The 22,089-nt window shown below is 47.0% G+C and overlaps 2 protein-coding genes across 2 annotated transcripts in view; both read left to right on the forward strand.

Annotated features, from left to right (window-relative positions):
* The first annotated feature begins 352 nt into the window (after positions 1-352).
* Positions 353-19,636, forward strand: ATP6V0A2 (ATPase H+ transporting V0 subunit a2). The gene is made up of 20 exons (XM_066609872.1): positions 353-520; positions 3,685-3,763; positions 4,386-4,483; positions 5,082-5,219; positions 6,512-6,612; positions 7,959-8,085; positions 8,448-8,530; positions 9,454-9,547; positions 10,514-10,726; positions 11,413-11,563; positions 12,096-12,235; positions 12,541-12,683; positions 12,976-13,057; positions 13,971-14,089; positions 15,171-15,381; positions 15,842-15,961; positions 16,708-16,827; positions 16,951-17,068; positions 17,870-18,041; positions 18,394-19,636. The coding sequence occupies exons 1-20, from the start codon at positions 404-406 to the stop codon at positions 18,491-18,493; spliced, it is 2,526 nt and encodes an 841-aa protein (XP_066465969.1). The 5' UTR covers positions 353-403; the 3' UTR covers positions 18,494-19,636.
* Positions 19,637-19,956: 320 nt separating this feature from the next.
* Positions 19,957-22,089, forward strand: part of DNAH10 (dynein axonemal heavy chain 10) — a 38,758-nt gene continuing 36,625 nt past the window's right edge. Inside the window, exons 1-2 of the mRNA XM_066610001.1 lie at positions 19,957-20,179; positions 21,613-21,699. Coding sequence (XP_066466098.1) covers positions 19,957-20,179; positions 21,613-21,699 — 310 coding nt within the window. The remainder of the gene's footprint in view (positions 20,180-21,612; positions 21,700-22,089) is intronic.

A 22,089-nucleotide genomic window follows, 5' to 3' on the forward strand; every position in this document is an offset into this window, starting at 1 on the left:
AAGAGAACGTCCCTCCACCCACTCTACCACATCCGGTGGCAGAGGGTTCCACAGGCTAATGAAGGCCCTCCAGGACTCCCCTTCCTGCCCTAACTAGGCAGTCTGGGGAGGGGGGGAATCACGACCATAGCCTGGCTACATTTCAGCCCAGGCAGGAGCGGGTTAAAGAAACAAAGAGCACAAAGTCGTATCCTAGAGCGCCCCCATGGGCCTCAAACCGGAAGTGGCGGCGTCCTCTCCCGGACTAACCGGCTAAGGGGGAAAAGGGGCGTGGCGGAGTAGACGCGTCACCATAGGGACGCCCTCTGAGAGCGGAAGCGCTGCTGCGGGGCGCTCTGGGCGCGGCTTCCGGCGTCGATGGTGTCGCTGTTGCGAGGGGGAGCGGAGCGGCCCGGCGCCGGCCATGGGCTCCCTGTTCCGCGGCGAGGCGGTGTGCCTGGCGCAGCTGTTCCTGCAGGCGGGCTCGGCCTACGAGTGTCTCAGCGCCCTCGGCGAGCGCGGCCTCGCCCAGTTCAGAGACGTGAGTGGGGCCTGGGGGCTCAGGCGGGGGCGTGCCCTCCCCTCCCACTCCCTGGGGGCGCATGGGGTGGGCTGGAGTGGAGGGGGCAGAAGCGGGGCGGCCTCCCTCCCCGCCTGGGGGGGGCCGGGCCCTGCTGTGTGGCGTGGGCTGGAGGAGGAAGTGGGGGCGACCTGAAGCTCCCTGGGGTTGCCAAGTGCTGCCCCCCTTTGCCAGGGGGTGGGCAGCCCTTGCTCCTTACACTTCCTGGGTGGGACATGTGGGGTGGACTGGAGCAGGAAGTGGGGGCAGTCTGAAGACCCTTGTGGGCTCAGACAGGTGGCCTGTGCTGCCCCCCTCGGGGTGTTCCAGCCCCTGCATCTCCTCCCCCCCCCGTCCAGTTTAGGGAGCGAAGAGTGGCAAAGGGGGTGTGCAGGGGGCCTGGGTCATTCTAAAGCTCCTTGGGATGTCAGGCAGGTTGCCAAATGCTGGGCCCCCAGAGGTGTCACCAGGGTGGAACCTGAGGGGCACCTGCCCTGGGGAGGGCAACGTGCAAGGCAGTCGCTTTGGGGTTCTTCTCACTGCAGAGCCCAGACCACTGGCGCCTCCTCAGAAAGTGACATAGGATTTCATATGACGCCGTGATGTGACTTCTGAGGAATGGCTTCTAGCACAGTGACGTCGTGATGTCATATGACACCTTTGTGCCAGAAGTCATGATGTCATACAACGGCCTCGCCTCACCCTGAGAAGAAAATCATAGGGAGCGGTGTTAGTGCTGGCTTGATATGAGGGCAGGTGTATCTTTCATGTGTACAAAATGTAATGGGATTGTCCTGTGGAGTCATAGCAAAAAGGCTTTCAGCGGAGGAAGTCACCCAGTTCTTCTTACTGAATATTCCCCAGGATCCCCACAGGGAATTCTTATATGACTTAATTTTGTGGGTGTGAATAAGAGATGACAAGGCTGTTGTGTGCCAGTGACAAGAAGTCTTTTGTTAGTCTGAAGGGTTTCTCCTTTTCAGAATGTAAACAGCACTGGTTACTGGCATTACAAGTAGAGTTTGGTAGTGTTATTTCATGATTGGCTTAGGACAAACGGGGGGGGGGAGTTTTCCATGTTCCTTCCTCAACTGCCTAGATCAGCCATTTTCAACCACTGTGCCGTGGCACACTGGTGTGCCGCGAATGGTCCCCAGGTGCGCCACGGGAGTTTGGTGGAGGGTCATTTATTAATAAGACCACTGGGGATATGAGCCCCCCACCAACAGAAAGGTGTGCCTTGACAATTTTAGTACCTTGTCAGTGTGCCATGAGATGAAAAAGGTTGAAAGTCACTGGCCTAGATCAAGGGTGTCAAACTCATTCAATACAGAAGCCTGAACAGCATTCATGATGCCTTCTGAGGCCCAGACATGATATCATGAAGCAGGAAGTGGCATCATTAAGTCATGACCAGAAATATGCGCTTTTTTCTCACTTAGGAACTCATCAGCTGCAAATGACAGAAGAGAAAATACACAAAACTTGACTGTATTTTCCAGATATGGGAGAACCCTGTTATCATGCAGTCTGCCTTCTTAGCAGTGATATCTCAGCAGCTGATGGTGGTATTAGGAGAGCCGGAGGGCTGGATAAAGAGCTGGGGGAGGACTATATCCGCCCTGTGGGCCTTATGTTTGACACCTGTGGGCTAGATAACAACAAACAGTACCTGTTAGTGCAGATAATTAGTGTACACTGTATTCTTAAACGCTTACATTTCACTTTAAGACTCTTATCCAAATTTCCAGTGCTGGTGTAGCTGCAGTTCAGCCCCAAGGCAAGGCATGTTCCCTTACCTTGTGGAGGCCGCCATAACTACCCTCCCACCACAGGATGCAGCGCACACCCCATTGACATGGCTACACCAGGGCTGGAAAGTTGGATAGGAAGATTGGGCCCTTAGTCACTCACTTCCGAGTAAGTCTCACTTAACTTAGTGGCCTTGGATTTTGGGGTCCAAATGCTCAGAAGTTTTTCAGTTGGTGACCAGGATCTAAGAATGGTCTGTTCACTTCTTACTTCGTCAAGCCTCTAGTACGTATATACGTTTGTTCTAACAAAGTTTACAGTATTTACTGACTGCAAATATCTTTAACGACCTGTTGCATTAACTTTTACGTGTCAGCTGTGCCCTGGTTCCTGGCTCGTCTCTAGTATCGGTTTGTGCAGTGTTATTCCCAGTGTGCAGCTTATTCAATAGGCTGGTATTAGATCAGGATTGAAAATGCTTCCTAGTTTACAGGGATGTGGCTTATAAACTAGAGTTCAGAGTCACCTTGCTGTTATCAGATTTTCTTGCTAGCTGTTGCTTCCGTTGTTCTTAGCCTTCCTTTAGAAGTTGGTTTTGCTGTCTAGAGTACAGTACACTCAGTCGTTTGAGCAAAGATCATTTAGCTCTTTATTTGTTTATGAACTGCCTATTAATGCTGAGCTGTTGCTACAGCCTTGGTTTTATACTAGTCCTTTTGTAACTGCAGCTATGCAGAATGTCTATTTTTCTCATCCTCCTCCTTTGCATGGCAGAGCAGATTTAAAGGTGTAGTTTTTGAACTGACCCAGAATGTCCAAAGTCAGAACTATGTTTAGTGAACATAAGCCAGTTTCTAATTAGGGCGTAAATGGGGAACTGCACAGGTGTTCCCCCTCATATCCACAGAGGTTCTGCTCCGGGAGCCCCATGGATACAGAAATCGTGGAACCCGATATAAATAGTGCTCCTGTGCCTATTATCTCCATTTTCCTTTAGTGGGTGTTGAAGCATGGGTGTTTATTGCTTAACTGAGGAATGCGACATGCAGGCAACTAACCTGCATGCTATATGGAGGAGACTAACAGAACATTAACAGGAAGCAGAAGCTGTTCTACTTCCTATTAGCGTTCAGTTAGTGTTCTGTTATCTGCATATTGCGTTCTTCAGTTAAGCAAGAACATTCCTCTTCAGTTAAGTAAGAAACACCCATGCTTCTACATCTACTAAGGAAGAATGGAGGTACTGTAATGAGTACAGGAGAGGATCAGTGGATAGGTGAAACCATAGATACCGGATCCATGGATCAAGGGGGGTGCCTATAGTTTCTTTGAAAGGCACAAAGCATCCCTGAGTTGGAGCTCTCACCTGTGAATAAAATGTTCCTTCTTTCCAGCTCAATCCAAACACCAGCGTGTTCCAGAGGAAGTATGTGGGGGAAGTGAAGAAGTGTGAAGAAATGGAAAGGATTCTTGGTAAGCTTGGGAAGTAGGGAATGTGCTTGCTAGTGCTTAATGGATACAGCGCGTGAGAAGCCAAGGGAGGCTTCCCTCCCTAGGGAGGTCCATGTCAGGACCTTTCCATGTAGTGAAAAGCATGTGCTCTATTGCCTGTCAACACAGGAGTGAGCCTTGGTTTGATTAACGTGTTCCAGGCCTAGAACCGGGTCCACTCAGCCACATTGGGTTCAGCTTTTATGCTGCCCCAGTGCTTCTGTTTCTTCTCAAGAAACCCGAGCTGCTTTTTCGGAGGAACAATAATAAACTCATAATTTACATTGTGACTGGAAGCTTTTGAGTCCTTTGGTGCTCTGGCAACATTACTCGGTGTGGCTGACTTGCATTCTCATGCTTCTAAACTGTGGGATTAAGGTGGTCCCTTTTTAAAAAAAAAACAAAAACAAGTGTTCTGTGTTTGAAATTTGCTGTCAGCTGGGCTTGTATAGCATCTTGTGGCAGTGTGAATAGGGTCCCCCAAGGGTAATGGGTTCACAAACCATTGGATGAGTTTTTTTGTTCTGTAACGAGCTGTTTCATAGGAAATATCCCTTGGTTAAAATGGAATTATTTTTAAAAAGCTTCTGTCTTCTTACTCCAGGGTACCTGGTGCAAGAAATTAAGAGAGCTGACATTCCTCTTCCGGAAGGAGATACAATGCCTGCTGCCCCTCCTTTTAAGCAGATGTTGGAGATTCAGGTATCTTTGGGGAACAGAGATACATCCAGTGCTGACAGGATGTGGTCTTCGATTACCTGAGGCAAGAGAATGGGGCAGATTTCGTGTGTTTGTTCCCAGCCTTCTTCCTAAAAGCTCAGAAGAGAGTTTAAGGCTGTGTGGTTTAAGAGTTACCATGATACACCTGGTCCAGGTAGTCAGATTCAGATTCCCATTCAACCATGAAGCTCACTGTGTGACCTTGGACAAGCTGCTATCCCAACCTACCTCATAGCATTGTCACGAGAATAAAATGGGAGGGGAGAGCCCTGTGGAAAGTCACTCCCTCTTTCAGCCTCAGTTTTCCCTATCTGCAATACAGGAATAATAGATGCTTAACTTTAAAGGGTTATTTTAAAGACAATATTGAGGTAACGCATGTGAATCACCTTGCTTGCTCAGGAAGAGCTATGCAGATGCTGAATATTAAAATTTCTTTGCGCATTTAGTCACATTGTGAGTTTGAAAGTACAGCCATCAAGTATTCTCTTGCAGTTGCTTTAGGTAACAAACCTGGTAAAACAGAGCAAGAGATAAGGAATCTTGACAGATGAGACTGTATTCTTTTCTTGTGCTGTAGGAGCAATTGCAGAAGCTGGAGGTGGAGCTGAGAGAAGTTACAAGAAACAAGGAGAAGCTGAAGAAGAACCTTCTGGAGCTGACAGAATATACTCACATGCTGCGGGTCACCCGATCCTTTGTCAGAAGAACGACGGAGGTACTGCGTGAATTGCTCGGGCAGAGCTCTGCTCCTTTTGGGCAGCTCCCTTAATGGGGTGGGCAGAAGCTTACCTAATGTGCGGCGGCATTGAAGAAGGCCAATTCTATGCTTGGGATCATTAGGAAGGGTATTGAGAACAAAACGGCTAATATTATAATGCCGTTGTACAAATCGATGGTAAGGCCACACCTGGAGTATTGTGTCCAGTTCTGGTCGCCGCATCTCAAAAAAGACATAGTGGAAATGGAAAAGGTGCAAAAGAGAGCGACCAAGACTATTACGGGACTGGGGCACCTTCCTTATGAGGAAAGGCTACAGTGTTTGGGCCTCTTCAGCCTAGAAAAGAGACGTCTGAGGGGGGACATGATTGAGACATACAAAATTATGCAGGGGATGGACAGAGTGGATAGGGAGATGCTCTTTACACTCTCACATAACAGCAGAACCAGGGGACATCCACTAAAATTGAGTGTTGGGAGAGTTAGAACAGACAAGAGAAAATATTTCTTTATTCAGAGTGTGGTTGGTCTGTGGAACTCCTTGCCACAGGATGTGGTGACGGCATCTGGCCTGGACGCCTTTAAAAAGGGGATTGGATAAGTTTCTGGAGGAAAAATCCATTACAGGTTACAAGCCATGATGTGTATCTGCAACCTCCTGATTTTAGAAATGGGCTATGTCAGAATGCTAGTGCAAGGGAGGGCACCAGGATGAGGTCTCTTGTTATCTGGTGTGCTCCCTGGGGCATTTGGTGTGCCGCTGTGAGATACAGGAAGCTGGACTAGATGGGCCTATGGCCTGATCCAGTGGGGCTACTCTTATGTTCTTGTGCTCCCTGGGGCATTTGGTGGGCCGCTGTGAGATACAGGAAGCTGGACTAGATGGACCTATGGCCTGATCCAGTGGGGCTGTTCTTATGTTCTTATGTAAATAGTTGCTGGGATTCTTGCAAAGAAAACTGTTTTGCATTGAGGACCCAGGTTCGATTCTTAGCATGTTCGGTTAGCTTAAGTATCAGGCCTTTCCAAGAGCTGCTGGAGAGCTGCTGGCAGTCAGAATAGACCATATTGGGCTGAAGGGTTGACTCGGAACAAGGCAGGGATCACATGTCCTCCACTCTAAGTCACTAGTCACTCAATGAGCAGTAGCATTTTCATTACTTTCAACTCTGCTGCACTAGTGCGTCTGAATGCGGTCCAATCATGTTTGCTGTCAGTTCTCCGTCTTGACATGGTTAGACTTGAGCCTTAAAAAAAAATCCTCTTTTCTTTCCACTCCTGCATGTTCAGTTTGAGTCGTGCACGCAGAGTAATTACGAAGAGTTCCCATCTTTAGAAAACGAGCCATTGGTGGACTACAACTGCATGCACCGGCTTGGCGCTAAACTGGGGTAGGTGATGGGTGAAGCAGGAGGCCAAACAGTGCTAGTGTGGTATAGCAGGCAATAAGCAGTGCTTATTTCCCTGCTGCAGACCTTGGGATTAGCCATCAATAGGCTGCTTTTGTTCAAAAGAGAGACAGGCCCAACAGCTTGGATTTAAATATATTTGTCAGCTTTTGTACATAGGTACAGTTCCCTCATTTTAGCCTTTTCCTTCTCGTGAGGAAGTTTGAGCATACGGATGTTTGTCATCTTGGAGACCCCAGATCTCCCACTGTACAGATAAGAGTCATAATGACCATTCAAGTTAAGTTCCCCATGCATTCATATATTACTTGCTGGCCAGTAATGCCCCCCCAGGTAATGGTGGTGTTAAATGAGAGAAAACCAAAATCTGCTACAAACGCTGGTGTCATCCGTTGTGCGTTAATTTGTGTAAATGTAATGGTTTAGGTTTGTTGGAGTAGGACTAGGCTCAGCAGAGCAATCGCCAACCAAAGAAGCTGGTCTTCTACTTGGGCTGCTTGCAACTAATAGGGCATGAAAAGCCGGAGGCAAAAAAAACCTCAAAGTTGAAAGGAAGTTTACTCACAACTCCATGGAAGTTCATACATAGGGCCCAATCCTATCCAACTTTCCAGCTCCGGTGTAGCCACAATGCAGCTCTGTGGTAAGGGGACACATGTTCCCACACCTTGAGGAGACCCCAGTGACTGCTCCTCCACCACAGGATGCAGCACACACTCCACTGGTGCAACTGCACCAACACTGGAAAATTGGATAGGATTGGGCCCTCACCAGGAGCTCTAGAGAGCTGCTCATGGATGCATGCAAGTACAATTAAATAACAACTGTGAACAGAAAGTGAGAGAAACACATCTACGCAAAAAAGTCAGGAAGGAAGAAAATATAAACCATAAAGGAAGAGGAAACCATAGCTGAAGACGCTTACAATAGCCACTAAAAGGAAACAGGTGCAGTATCCCTTTAGAATTAGATGCTGCCCTTTGCTGGTAGATGCAACTCAATGTTGCTATTCCCCATCATAGATTAATGGTATTGACACAACCATTGACTTGAAGGCATTTTAGTTGGGAGCTGATTTCTGAAATGCTGAGCTTACCAAACCTGCATCATTCCAGTTTGTAGCAATAGGATACCTTTGTTATACCTGTATCTGTATCTAGCCATCTGGGGCATCTTAGAGGAAAAACAGTCTGTAAATATTTTACGTGAATGTATAAAATAGGATAAGGTATTTGCTGTTGTAATTTTCTAAATGCTCATGTAATGTAATGACAAATGTTCACGTTTACTCCTATAGCATCTTCTGTCTTTTTTTTTTTATTATACAGATTTGTTTCTGGCTTAGTTCACCGAGCAAAGGTTGAAGCCTTTGAAAAAATGCTGTGGCGAGCCTGCAAGGGGTATACAATAGTTTCTTATTTGGAATTGGATGAGTGCTTAGAAGATCCTGATACGGTGAGTAGCTAGAATAAATATTGTTCTGAGGGGCGACACTGGGTCAGCTCTCCTTGTTTTAGATAGTAAGTTGCTACTCAAACTTGGGTCTCCTGTGTGTGTTTCCCTGTGCCGATGCAGTGCTTAACCAGGGTTTGGATTTTTGAACCATGGTTACACTTCAGGCTGAATACTTTACACCGTGGTTAAAAATTGTGGGAACTGTAAAACTAGTGTTCAAAGTGGGCTTGAACCGGGGTGGTTCTTTGTGCATGCAATACTTGGAATGGTTAAGGCAGTCCCTGTATGATTGACAGATAAGCCCACTGTAATGAACCAAAGATTAAGTGAAAAATGTACTTTTGCTTCTTCTTTTTTTTCAGGGAGACCCTACAAAGTGGTTTGTTTTCTTAATATCCTATTGGGGTGAACAGATAGGCCAGAAAGTTAAGAAGATATGCGACTGGTAAGGATTAACGCGCATTTAATTTCGTCAGATTTGTTACTAAGGTGTGTGGCATTTGTGCGAATTTGTCTTGTTTTGCAGTTGACATTGTTGGAGGCCTTCTTATCAAGCTACCGAGTGTTGTTGCATTGTGCTGAAACCTGGCAACGGACACAGAAGCTAAGATTTAGATTAGCTTTGCCATGTCAACTTGGATGTCGCTCCTTGGTCTGTGAACACGTGGAATCCCTGCCACATGTTAACGACCTTCTGGCTAGCAGAACTTCTGCCTTCAGGGAGTAGCACCCATGCCAAGTGGTTTGCATTGGAGCCCTGTGTGTGTGTGAATGGCAGAAGACTCGGGCCGGGGAGGGGGGGAAGGATGGAAGAAGCGGCAGCCTCTGTTATGTGAGGCACTGGCCAGTCTTTTGGAGTCGACATTGCCTATCCCAAGTGAATTGAGTATATACCCTATTTGCTGCATTTTTAATCCCGCTTTTCTCAGTGGTGTACACAGGGCTCTTGGGCGGTTCCCCAACCACGCACTGACCCAGACCCAGATCTGTTTAGCTTCAACAAGGTGGCTGGCTCCATTACATTTCTTCATACTATATTGCAGGCAAAAGCTAGCCACGGTAAACAAGGTTTCAGAGTCTCTTACCTGCCGTTTCTGAATTTCAGTCTTGATCACTAGGCCCATGCTGAGTAGGTGAATTTCAACAAAGACAAGTGCAAAGTCCTGTAAAAAATCAGAGCACAAGAACAGGGTAGGAGAGACCTGGTGTGGCAGCAGCACATGTGAAAGGATTCCAGTGTCTTGGTGGACACCTTGTGCTATCAAGGCAATGTTCAGATTCCACTATACCTAGTTTACCTTCTGCAGTCCTGCCCTAACCTCTTTGGCTGTTCCTTGCAAGATATATGAAAACATGTCATTTCTCTAGCTACCGCTGCCATGTGTATCCCTATCCCAACACTCCTGAAGAGCGCCGGACGGTAATGGAAGGACTCCAAGTTCGCATTCAGGATCTTCATGTTGTGAGTAGAAAGCCCCCTTTTCAAATGCGGAGACGTAGACAGCCATTTAGCAAGCGTTTTAGTAGAAGAGCGTCCAAATGTTCCTTCCGCAGTTTTGTGCACATGGTATTTAAGAATTGCTTCCAGCTCTGGTGGGAACAGCTTTCACCCTTGTTAATATACACCAGGAGTTCTGGGGTCTGGGAGCAGTCAGCCCTCTCCATTTCGTGAGCCTTGTGTACTTGAGTGTTACATGGGAATGCCAGATGCAAGGGAGGGCACCAGGATGAGGTCTCTTGTTATCTGGTGTGCCCCCTGGGGCATTTGGTGGGCCGCTGTGAGATACAGGAAGCTGGACTAGATGGTCCTACGGCCTGATCCAGTGGGGCTGTTCTTATGTTCTTAACTACAATTCCCAGAATGTCTTGCAGGTCTCTTGTGATCTGGTGTGCTCCCTGGGGCATTTGGTGGGCCGCTGTGAGATACAGGAAGCTGGACTAGATGGTCCTACGGCCTGATCCAGTGGGGCTGTTCTTATGTTCTTAACTACAATTCCCAGAATGTCTTGCAGGTCTCTTGTGATCTGGTGTGCTCCCTGGGGCATTTGGTGTGCCGCTGTGAGATACAGGAAGCTGGACTAGATGGTCCTACAGCCTGATCCAGTGGGGCTGTTCTTATGTTCTTAACTACACTTCCCAGGAAGCCTTGCAGGTCTCTTGTGATCTGGTGTGCTCCCTGGGGCATTTGGTGTGCCGCTGTGAGATACAGGAAGCTGGACTAGATGGTCCTACGGCCTGATCCAGTGGGGCTGTTCTTATGTAGAGATGCCATGCTTTTTAAACACTTTTGCATGTCCTAACAGTGGGAAAACAGGGAATCTAGATAATGGGTGGAGGAGAGGAACCTGATGGTTGTGTTGACCTTGTTGCTATCATGCCCTGGCTGATAGTGTACTATTTAATCTCTACTCTCTTAAAAACAACAAAGGTGCTGCATAAGACTGAAGATTATTTACGGCAAGTTTTATGTAAAGCGTCCGAATCGATCTACACTTGGGATGTCCAAGTGAAAAAGATGAAGGCCATTTATCACGTGTTCAACCTCTGCAGCTTCGATGTCACTAACAAATGCCTGATTGCGGAGGTCTGGTGTCCGGTGTCTGATCTGCCCAACATGCGCCGAGCTCTTGAGGAAGGATCTGTAAGTCTCTGGATTTTAACCGGCGGGGGTGATGATTGCGTAAGTGGTGAGGAACATTCAGGGCTTGTAGTCATCACATTATCATAGTGCTGACAAGGTTAGGGGAAGAAAAATGACCCATAGGAGGAGGGGATGGGGTTGTGATAGTGGCATGCGGATGATGCAAAGGGTGGAGAAAGTTCATTGAAACAAATACTGGAAGACTATCGTTATTATACAGGCTTAAAAATTAATTATCAAAAATCAAAGTTATGTTCAAATATGGCTATAGCAGAACAAAAAGAAATTGAAAATACGTCTGAATTTGACTTACGTTATTCAAGTTTTAAATATTTGGGAATATGGGTAACAAAAAATGTAAATCAATTATTATTTAGAAATTGTAAACAACTATTTCAATTTATAAAGTTGAAAATACACAAAAGAAACTGCTTTTCCACCCGGTGGACATTGCTTTGTGGAATTTGTTGCCACAAGGTGTGGGGATGGCCACTAGCTTAGATGACTTTGATTCATGGAGGAGAATATAAATTCACAGACCTGTGTGCAAAGAGGCTCTCAGTGCAAATCTCTGAATGGGAAGCTGTCTGGATGGCAGAATGTGGAAAGGGATGGTACTTTTCTAACTCAGCAAAGGTTGTGTGACAACAGTCACACGTTGTCACCATTGTGAATTCTGTCACCAGAGGGAAAGCAGAGCTTCCGTCCCTTCTTTCATGAACACAATACCCACCATGGAAACACCTCCGACTTTGATACGGACCAATAAATTCACTGCTGGATTCCAAAATATTGTTGATGCGTATGGAGTTGGGAGCTACAGGGAAGTTAATCCAGGTGGGTCCTCCCAGAGATAGTAAAAAATTCCTCGAGAAGTGGGATAGCATCCTGTCTTCTCCTCCCTCTCATTCCACTATCTACCTAGACTTGCCTATAAAAGCACCTTAAGAAATCTCAAGGTGCACTGAGTGTTTACAGTCTGCTTTGTGGAAGCAAAGTGAATCTTGATTCCAAAGCCTTGTGGGGGGTGTGTGTGTGTATGAACAGATCTGCCACAGATATCCGGGGCCCACTGTAATGGGGTAGAGGGGAGGTACAGGTAGAAGAGGTGGACTGGATAATTTGAGAAGTGTTCTGCTAAAGAATGATTATGATTCCGTTAAAGCACATAGCACTTCACAGAGGGACGGGTCCCCACTTAAAAGCACTTACAGTCTAAAATCCAACACAGGAGAGACAAGAATTTAAGAACAGCCCTGCTGGATTAGACAAAAATTCTATGTGCAGGTGCCTAAAGCCTATATAAAGTTGTCTCAAGAGTTGAGATGTAAAGATGTTACCTTTGTTCTTCTCCCTCTAATCCCGACAGCTCTGTTCACCATTATCACCTTCCCCTTCTTATTTGCTGTAATGTTTGGAGACTGTGGACACGGCTTCCTCATGTTCACATTTGCTCTCTTCATGGTGCTGTTTGAAAGACACCCTAAACTGTTGCGATCGCAAGATGAGGTAAGGAAGGAAGCATCTCATTTAGCGTTACTAGCTGTTAACATCCCTCTTTCTTTTGCCTTTTCATATGTCGGTTCTGCATAAAGCAGGCATCGTTATACACTTGCCAGTGCCTTGAACATCTGCACACAAAATTGTATGTTGTTCATTTACATGAGGCCTGCTGAGGGCCTTTAAACGTCACTTCTGGCTTTCCCAGGCAGCATAGGGGCCAAGATCACTAGTGATTTGGGATAAAGGATCTTGCGTTCCGTGTTGACGTGGTAATGATTGGTCCTGTATATAAATTTTTTTATTGTTCTCAGATTATGAAGATGTTCTTTGAAGGACGGTATGTTATCTTGCTGATGGGCCTGTTTTCTGTGTACACCGGTCTGATCTACAACGACTGCTTCTCCAAGTCTTTGAATATATTTGGCTCCCGTTGGAGTGTTCAACACACAGAAAGGTGAGTGGCTTCCTTTTCAACATGGTTTGACCCCTGATCCCAAGTCGGTCTGCTCCTCTCCTTTAACTGCTATTGAGTTAACAAAGACCAACCGTCCAAGGGGGCAATCACATTCTTAATGTAACACATAATTTTGGTCTTCATTATAAGGTATAGAATAAAATAGTAAGGCCCTTTTGAATACTTTCAGCAGAGAGTTAACCATCTCATAACCTAATGACACAAATCCTGCTTAAGATTCTAAAAATGTCTCCCTTTAAGCCCTGTTCTGTTGTACATTTTCTCTTCGCAGTGATATGAAAAACCAGTACGTGACCCTGGATCCAAATGTAACTGGGGTGTTCAACGGACCATATCCGTTCGGCATAGATCCGGTTAGTGTTCTGCCCTGGAGGTCCTGCTTAATGGTGATTGACAAGCTTGCAAAAGGAATGTCCGCTTCTGGACTTGCCCCACTGTCTTGGGGACTCCAGCTATCCCATCACAACTCTGACGGGGGGGGGGGCAGCCACCAGTACAATTTGGCCAATGCATGGCTGTATGTCCGGTCCTCCCACTGTCCCCTGAGCCATCAAGGCCCAGGGTTTGCTGTTCCTCACAGGATGAAGGGCCTCCCCAATTCTGGGGCAATGCTGGCCCTTTAACAGCAGGACTGGATCAGGCAAAGCGGGGGAGTGGGTGGGGGTGGGGAACAATCCAGGAAGGGGAGGGCCCAGGGCTTCATAATGCATTTGGGACTGGTGATGAGAGGGCTCTGGACAGGCTACCTGAGGGTTGCTGTGTGCCTGTTCCCCTGGGACAAGCCCAGGGAGGGAGTGAGGAGGAGGAGGACTCCATTGCTGATCTCAGAGACCTGGTTGTGAATCCCAGTTGTGGTCCAACTACCTCTTTCCCTGGGGCCGAGAAGGACTCACACCCTGGCCCACCAGTTGCCCCTGGGGAAGCCACAAGCAGGAGAGAAGGCAGACTTCTCTCCCCAGTGCTCCCACTACAACTGGTATTCAGACCCATAAGACTGAGTAGCGTTGTGAATGGTGAGCTGCCGCATTTATAGCTGTCGCGTGCAACCTTTTCAGTCTGTGAAGCTATTTGTCTGTCTTCCGCCTGCACCTTCTTTGCTCCAAAGAGAGGTCTGATCAAAAGCTTATACAATATCAGGAAGAGTCGGCCCCGACAGAGGAGCTGCTGTCTTTGTTTGTGGCTAGAATTGGAGTCAAAATATCCTTTGTGAGTGTTGTGCATGGGATATTCTCATGCGTTTGTGGGTTTTTTTTTTCCTCTCTCCAGATCTGGAACCTGGCAAGCAATCGCCTCAGCTTCTTAAATTCCTTCAAAATGAAAATGTCTGTTATTGTGGGAGTGGTCCATATGACATTTGGAGTTGCCTTGGGGGCATTTAACCACGTGTAAGTATGCAATTTTTGACTGTCCAATCGCAACAATGTTTTGTATACGTTGCTGTCTACCTGAGACGGGCTTAGAATTTCTGTTTGTGCTTAGAGGATTGTGCTCTGGCAGAGGAAAGGTGGGATAAAAATATTTTTATTTCTAACGGTTGGGGAAAGGACTGTCTTCTTCACCTGCTTGTGGACATCCCAGAGGCAGCTGGTGGGGCACTGTGGAAAACGGAATGTTGAAATGGACGGGGGTCTTTGGCCTGATCCATCAGGGCTTTTCAATATCCTGTAGAGCAACTTTTCTCAAACTGCGGGTCAGGACCCACTAGGAGGATCACAAACCAATTTCGGGCAGGTCAGAGAGCACCTAGCTCAACTACCACTGAAAACGCAGAGCTGAACATACAGGGTACTGAGTGACTGGGCAGGAGGTCTGGTCTAGAGGGTAGAGCCTCCATTTGCCTGAAGATAACATCCACAAGGTCGCCAGTTTGAGGCCACCGGCGACTTTGAAGCAGCTGACAAGCTGAAGCCGAGCTATTCCATCTGCTCTGAGTGTGGGAGGATGGAGGCCAGAATGTGAAACCAGATCAGAGTGAAACATCTGGACTGTTGTGGTTCTTGAAAGATAGAACCTTCTTTCAATTGTAAAAATCCCTACGGGGATTTATTCAGCCTGCCTATGTAAACCGCCTTGAATAAAGTCTTGAATAAAGACCAAGAAAGGCGGTATATAAATACCTGTATTATTATTATTATTTTTGCCCTGAATAGATGGGAAGATGAGACACTGAAAGGGGGAGGGGGAAGAGCTGTGTGACTGGAGAAGGATCCAAGTCTGAATTCTGCTTGGACATCACTTCTGGTGGGTCCCCACAGATTGTCCTTCTAAGAAGTGGGTCCAGGTGCTAAAACATTTGAGAACCACTGTACTAGGGAACTATGCTGGGGGGGGGCATGTTTAAGTCTGATACCCATTTTCTCCCACCAGGGAACTGCAGGAAATAGTTTCTCCGTGATCTTTCTCCATAAAACAGATTTCTTCTTTGGCTAATGAAAAACATTCCCTCCATTTCTTTTACTCCATCAGACATTTCAAGAAGAAGTATAACATTTATCTGGTGTTCATCCCCCAACTTCTGTTCATGCTGTGTATCTTTGGATATCTTGTATTTATGATCCTGTTTAAATGGCTGGCTTTTTCTGCTGAAAACTCCGTGGTGGCCCCCAGCATTTTGATTCACTTCATTGACATGTTCCTGTTTCGCTCTAGTGAATCTCACCTCCTTTTTCCAGGACAGGTTGGTAATTCTTGCTATTCGGGGCACTTCTTTAGCTGATTGGGTTTAAAAATAAATAGAAATCTATGAACCTGCTCCTTAAAGGTTGCATTCTTAGTGAATTAGCACTATTAATAAAATATAAACAGTAAATAAATTTTAAAAACCAGATAAGGTCCAGCAGCTGTTTAAGCCAGGTATTGCGTGGGGGCCTTTTTTCTGCAGAGAATTGGCATGTTACCCTGCACATGCCTGATCTCGGAAGCTAAGCAGGGTCAGGCCTGGTTAGTACTTGGATGGGAGACCACCTGGGAATACCGGGTGCTGTAGGCTTATACAGTCTTTCGAGACTGAAGGTTGCCAACCAACTACGGGAGGGGAACTACCATGTTCCGAAGCACTTTTGATGATTATGTCTTGTTAGCAGGGAGTTAGTTGATGGTCTCTTTGTGAAACTGCCTTTTCCCCCTCTTAAAAATAGATAATTCTGCAAAGAATTTTAATTGCCATCGCGGTGCTATCGGTTCCTGTGCTGTTCTTGGGGAAGCCGCTTTATTTGTACTGGCTGCACAACGGAGGCCAAGGTTTTGGGGCATATAGAGTAAGTATCGGAAGGATGTGTGCTTTGGCAAAAATCTATTTTATTTGCTCAAAAGATTTATACACCACTTCTCGTCTGCTGGAGCAGATGCCCAAAGGTGGCTTACCATTTTAAACTTTAAACAAAAATAGACACAAACACCACAATATTAAACAATAAATAAAAACAAAATTACAGGCATTCAGAGGCACAGGGAGCAGACAGAAGACAGCTCACACACACACAAGACGAAACAGATATGTTTTGAGCCCTCACTGAAAAGCCATTTGTTGCCTTATGTGCTTCTGAGGCATCTGGTGGGCCACTGTGAGATACAGGAAGCGGAACAAGATGGGCCTTTGGCCTGATCCTGCAGGGCTCTTATGATGGCTTCTGTTCTCCGTGGTAGGAATTTGTGCTTTGACAGGCAGGTGCAAGAGTTACGGAGAAGCAGAGCAGGATTTTTCAATTTCTGTGTTGCAAGAGGGCCAGTTGAGTGCTATGTAGGGCACACCTGAGCCCAGATATATCCTAAGTGCACATGGTTGTTACTATTGCAACTCTATAAAAGCAAAACTTTTGGGTATTTTAATCCTTTTTAAGGTTGGTGAATTTCTCCCACGGGAACTGGATTGCGAGCATTTCAATGAGGGGATGCTTGTAAATCTGCTTTGTAACTTGGAAACGAGGGGGTGGGGGAACCTCTGTCTAAAAAGCGAGTTAACTGCAACTTACACAAGTGTTTAAACGCTTCTTAACTCATCCAGAAAGGTTACCGGTTAGTACGAAAAGACAGCGAAGAAGAACTTGCCCTGTTGAGGACTCATGATGTGGAAGAGGGAAGCAGCTCTTTGGACAACAGGCAGAGAGACGGTGAGAAAGAAGAGGTAAGTTCCTTTTCTTTCTCAGTCGGAGTTGGCGTGATGTGAGAGGAGTGATCTTGTGTGTGGCAGTACAGTGTGTTGCTCTTGAATTTGTGACTCTTTTGTCACGCCTTCTCCTGCTTCCAGTTTCAGTTTGTGGACGTGTTCATGGACCAAGCCATTCATTCCATTGAGTACTGCCTTGGATGCGTCTCCAACACAGCGTCGTATCTGAGGCTCTGGGCTCTCAGCCTTGCTCACGCACGTAAGTAAACCCCCCTCCCCCCACAGTCTGTTATATTTCATTGTTGCCTGTTTTGATTTTAAAAACACATGAAATTCCAGGCGGGCCATCCTTATCCGCTGGTTCGGAACCTGTGGATCTGACTTGGCACAGGTTCCGAAACTTGTGCCACGAGGGCCTCCCCTGACCTCCCAGACGCGACTGGACGTGCCTTCCAGTCACGGATAGGAGACTTTCTGGGATGCAGGGAGGCTGCGTGAGGCTTCCCCTGGACGTGACCAGAGGGCATTTTCAGTCACATTGGAGATCCTCTGAGGGACCCACCTATGGATTCTGTGGTCAGTGTGTTTCAGCATTCATGGAGGCTCCCACAAATGCTGAAGGCTGATTATATATACATAAATGGTTGGCAACCTTCAGTCTGGGAAGACTATGGTATAAGCCTACAGCACCCGGTATTCCCAGGCGGTCTCCCATCCAAGTACTAACCAGGCCTGACCCTGCTTAGCTTCCAAGATCAGACAAGATCAAGCATCTGCAGGATAACAGTGCATTTCTTTTGTGCAGCATGAGCATTGCCTAAGGCAGACACAGAGACACACACCCACACACACACAGGTGGCATCCTTAAATATTTGTAATGGGAGTAAAATTTCTTTTTATTTTATAACTTTCTCCAATTCTTTAGTCCAAGGAAAAAGCCACTTTACTAGCCTTGCAAAAGCAAAATCCCTTGAGAACTCACTGACTTTTTGGAACCTCATTTGAGACTTTTCCTCTAAAGTTCTTTCTTTGTGTGTACCTGTGTTTTTTTTTTTTTAGAATTATCGGAAGTGCTCTGGGCGATGGTAATGAGAGTGGGTCTTCGTGTGGACGCGACTTACGGGATCATCTTGCTGGTCCCAGTTTCAGCATTATTTGTGGTTTTAACAATATTCATTCTTTTAGTCATGGAAGGCCTTTCAGCTTTTCTGCACGCAATACGACTTCATTGGTATGTCTTCCCTTCTAATCTGTTCATATTAGCAAAGCAAAGGCTGGCGTGCCAGGAAAACGTTTTTAGGTTGTATCCTGCGTTTACCTAGCCCCTTAAGTCACGACCGATTAAGCTTAGGATACAACCTTTGGGCCTCTTATTCAAACAGTGCGGGCTTTCGTTCTTCTTTCCTGAAGAATATATGGAAAGCTTTAGTGGCTAAAAAAAATGCCAAGGCTTTGAAAATGTTCAGACTCGACATTTGTGCATGCACGGCCTGAACCTTATGCGCAACAATTATAAAAGGGGCTAGATGTGGGTGTTCGGTGAACTTAATTGTGGTACCAATTGTTTTTTGTCTTCATTATAGGGTAGAATTTCAGAACAAGTTCTATGCAGGTGAAGGATACAAGTTCACACCTTTCTCCTTTCAAGACATTTCTTTACATTGCCGTGGATATGTTGCATAGCTTCTCTGCTGTAGACAGTACATCCCTGGGGTTGTCTGAAAGTAATCATGCGTCTGTACATGGAACATCGTTCTCCTACAGCTCGTTCTGGCAGAAGAGCGGGTTCCCCCCCACCAATTGCCTTATGATGCAGCCAAATAATGTCCTGTTTTATACACGCATACCTCTCACCTGGACATGGCAGTGTGGAACTTCTTGGCAAGGAGGCATAAAATGGTGTTTTCTTCTGCTATGAGTGCCCACAAATCATAACTTTAAAACAAATTCTGAGCATCTGATTGTTTCTCATAAGAACACTAAAGAGCATTTATTTCCTTTTCACAATCTTTAAATCTCTTTTCACTACCACTAATACTACCGCACTTTGGTGAAAGGTGATATCTGACAGCAGTCAGGAAGAAAGTCGCACTGTGCATTCAGTATTTCTTGGGAACTGTGAAGACTTCCTGTGGTATGTTTCTGAAGCGGGTTGAGATGGATACACGCTAGAACAAGAGCTGTGTACACTTCTGTGGTTGCTCACTCTGAGTTTTGACTAGGAGAGGAAGGATGGAAAAGGCACGCTGGATTTTGGGGTTTCCTTGGAATAATATATGACTCCAGTTTGTGTCTTGCCAGCACAGAGTAAGCTAATAGGGCACTTCCCACAAAGATTCTCTGCCTGGATTATTCTGCAAAGTGTGACGTAGTCTAGCAGAGGTCCTAATACCACTTGCTTAACTGAACCATTCCCTTGAAATAAAGCATCTGATCACAAAGTCTTTTTTTTTTTTTAATAGTCTTGCAACTTGGATAAGCACTACCTTGTTTGCTTTGGGTCGAGCAACAGCCTGTTCAAGTTCCAAAGCTTATCCTAGACACTAGTTATGCACTCCTTCCCTAGACATATCATTCCACTGATGGAAATCAATACTGGCAAAATCAGGTTCTGGTTTAATTTTGCTTTTGATGTAGCAGCCAGTTTGGTCTTGATTGAAACTCGGTTAGGCGAAGTGAATATAACTACCTTTTAGGAAGATTTTTTTTTAAGAAAAATAAAATGAAAATGGAAATATTTTATAAAAGTGCCAACGGAATAACTCTGGTCTTTTGTTTCGTACTCATCTTAAATAAAGACTCGATGGCTTGTTTTGAGAAAAGATATTCTGGCTTTAATTGTAGCTTAAAATGAATCCATGGTTTCATCTTCTAGTGGTGATGTGAATGTATAGCAGAGAGCAGCCTTTCCGCCTGCAGTACCTCTGGGGGCCACCAGAGGGCAGTGTCCCCCCTTGCCTGCAGCATTTTCCCCCTTGCCTCCAGTACCACTGGGAGCCACCAGAGGGCAGCATCTCTCCTTGCCTACAGTACTGCCGGAGGCCAGCAGAGGGCGGCCGCTCCTTCCCCAGCACCGCTCAGTGCTGCGCGCGAGGCCACGCCCCCCGCCGTTGCCCTGGAGACGGCCCGGCGTCGGTTGCGCGGGGATGGAGGACGTGCGGGTGCAGTGGCTGGGCCTGCGAGCGCGGCAGGCGCTGGGCGTGAAGGACGACGCGCCCTTCGAGGAGCTGCTCAACCGCGGCGACGGCGAGGAGGCCGAGCGCGTCCTGCACTTCCTCAACCAGAGCGCCGGCAGCGCCGAGGAGGGCGCCGCCTCCGCGCTCCTCCTCAGCCAGGAGCTGCGCCTCGAAGAGATCGACGTCGAGATCGGTGCGCATGCGCGGGCGGAGCGCCTCCGCGCATGCGCGGAGTGCACGCCTTTATATTCCTGCGGCCTGAGCCGGCCCATCTATGAGGCCAGCTGAGGCAGGTGCCTCAGGCACTGGCTGGAGGGGGCAGCGAGGAAAGTGTGTCTCTGAGCATGCACAGAGCGCACGCCTTTATAGTCCTGTGGCTAGGGCCGGCCCAGCCATGAGGCCAGCTGAGGCAAGTGCCTCAGGCACTGGCTGGAGGGGGCAATGAGGAAAGTGTGTCTCTGAGCATGCACAGAGCGCACGCCTTTATATTCCTGCGGCCAGGGCCGGCCCATCCATGAGGCCAGCTGAGGCAGGTGCCTCAGGCACTGGCTGGAGGGGGCAGTGAGGAAAGTGTGTCTCTGAGCATGCACAGAGCGCACGCCTTTATATTCCTGCGGCCAGGGCCGGCCCATCCATGAGGCCAGCTGAGACAGGTGCCTCAGGCACTGACTGGAGAGGGCAGCGAGGAAAGTGTCTCTGAGCATGCACAGAGTGCACATCTTTATATTCCTGCGACCAGAGCTGGCACATCCATGAGGCCAGCTGAGGCAGAGGGCGAAAGTGATGAAAGAATCTCTGAGCATGCACAGAGTGCACCCCTTTGTATACCTGTGGCCAGGGCCTATCCATGACACAAGCTGAAGCTGTTGCCTCATACATTAGATGGAGGAGGGGGGGGCAATGATGAAAGAGCGTCTCTGAGTATGCACAGACTTGCACCCCTTTGTGTACCTGCTGCCAGGGTTGGCCCATGCATGAGACCAGGCTGGCTTTTCTTTTGTCTTTTTTGGGGGGGTGTCAATTGTTGGTTTTGAAACTTTTTCTGTAGCCCCCCCAACTATTAGTGTATTACAAGTTCAGTAAATAAAAAAATTAATTCACACCTGAGTCTCTCCCTCTCCCCCATCCTCTACAGGTGCTCTTATATTTAGCACTACTGTCCCTCTTCACCCCAGCACAGTGTCTTTTCCAGTGGTTGTTTGCTGTCGTCTCTTCAGCATCTTTTTCGATTGTGAGCTCTCTTGGGGCAGGGAGCCGTTAGTTATTTGATATTCTGTGTAAACTGCTTTGGGAACTGTTGCTGGAAAGCAGTATATACTATAAATACTGTTAATGATAAAGCAGGTGTGTGTGAGCCGCTTAGAGGTGCTGTGGAATAAAACACTCTGCATGTGCTCCCATGACTAGGATGTTATCTTTTCTAGGTCTGATGCTTGGCTTCGTAAGAAGTCCCAAGTTTACCATTTGAACAGTTCATCTATTTCTGTATCCGTTCACTTCAGTGGAGGTGGGAACTCTGGGATATGCATAGCTGTCCCCTCTATCAGTTGGGAAGCCTGCCTATTTAACTTTTTTTTTTTAATGTAATATTTGTGTAACATTTGTCTCTGTGTTCTTTTGGAACAGACGTACCTTACGAAGATCGACTTGATGATGAAGATGAGTTTTCGGAGAGACTGGGTAGCGGCTCCTCCGCCTCTCTGATAGGTGGAAGTATGTAAAAGGAACACCATGTCAAAAACCTTGAGGTGTACAGAAACGATCGGGGCCAAACTAGATCTGGAAGATCCATAATTAGGATCTCTGTGGTGCTTTAAAGAACTACAGGCATCCCCCCCATATCTGTGGGGGATGCATTCCTGCTCCCTCATGGATACTGAAGGGGATATGGGATATGGATGGAGAGGATCCCATAGAGCAATGTCTCCCAGACTGTGGTTTGTGCTCTCACTGGTCACCATCAGAACGCCCGCCTGCTATTAACTCTGCCTGTGGAGTGTTTTTGTGTGGGGGGGTGACAGAGGGAGTGGGAACATAAATACGCGTACATATCTTGGCCTGGTTGTCATTATGGACGTACCAATAGCACAGGAAGTCCAGATT

Source organism: Tiliqua scincoides, chromosome 14 (assembly GCF_035046505.1).
Source record: "Tiliqua scincoides isolate rTilSci1 chromosome 14, rTilSci1.hap2, whole genome shotgun sequence".
Taxonomy (NCBI): domain Eukaryota; kingdom Metazoa; phylum Chordata; class Lepidosauria; order Squamata; family Scincidae; genus Tiliqua; species Tiliqua scincoides.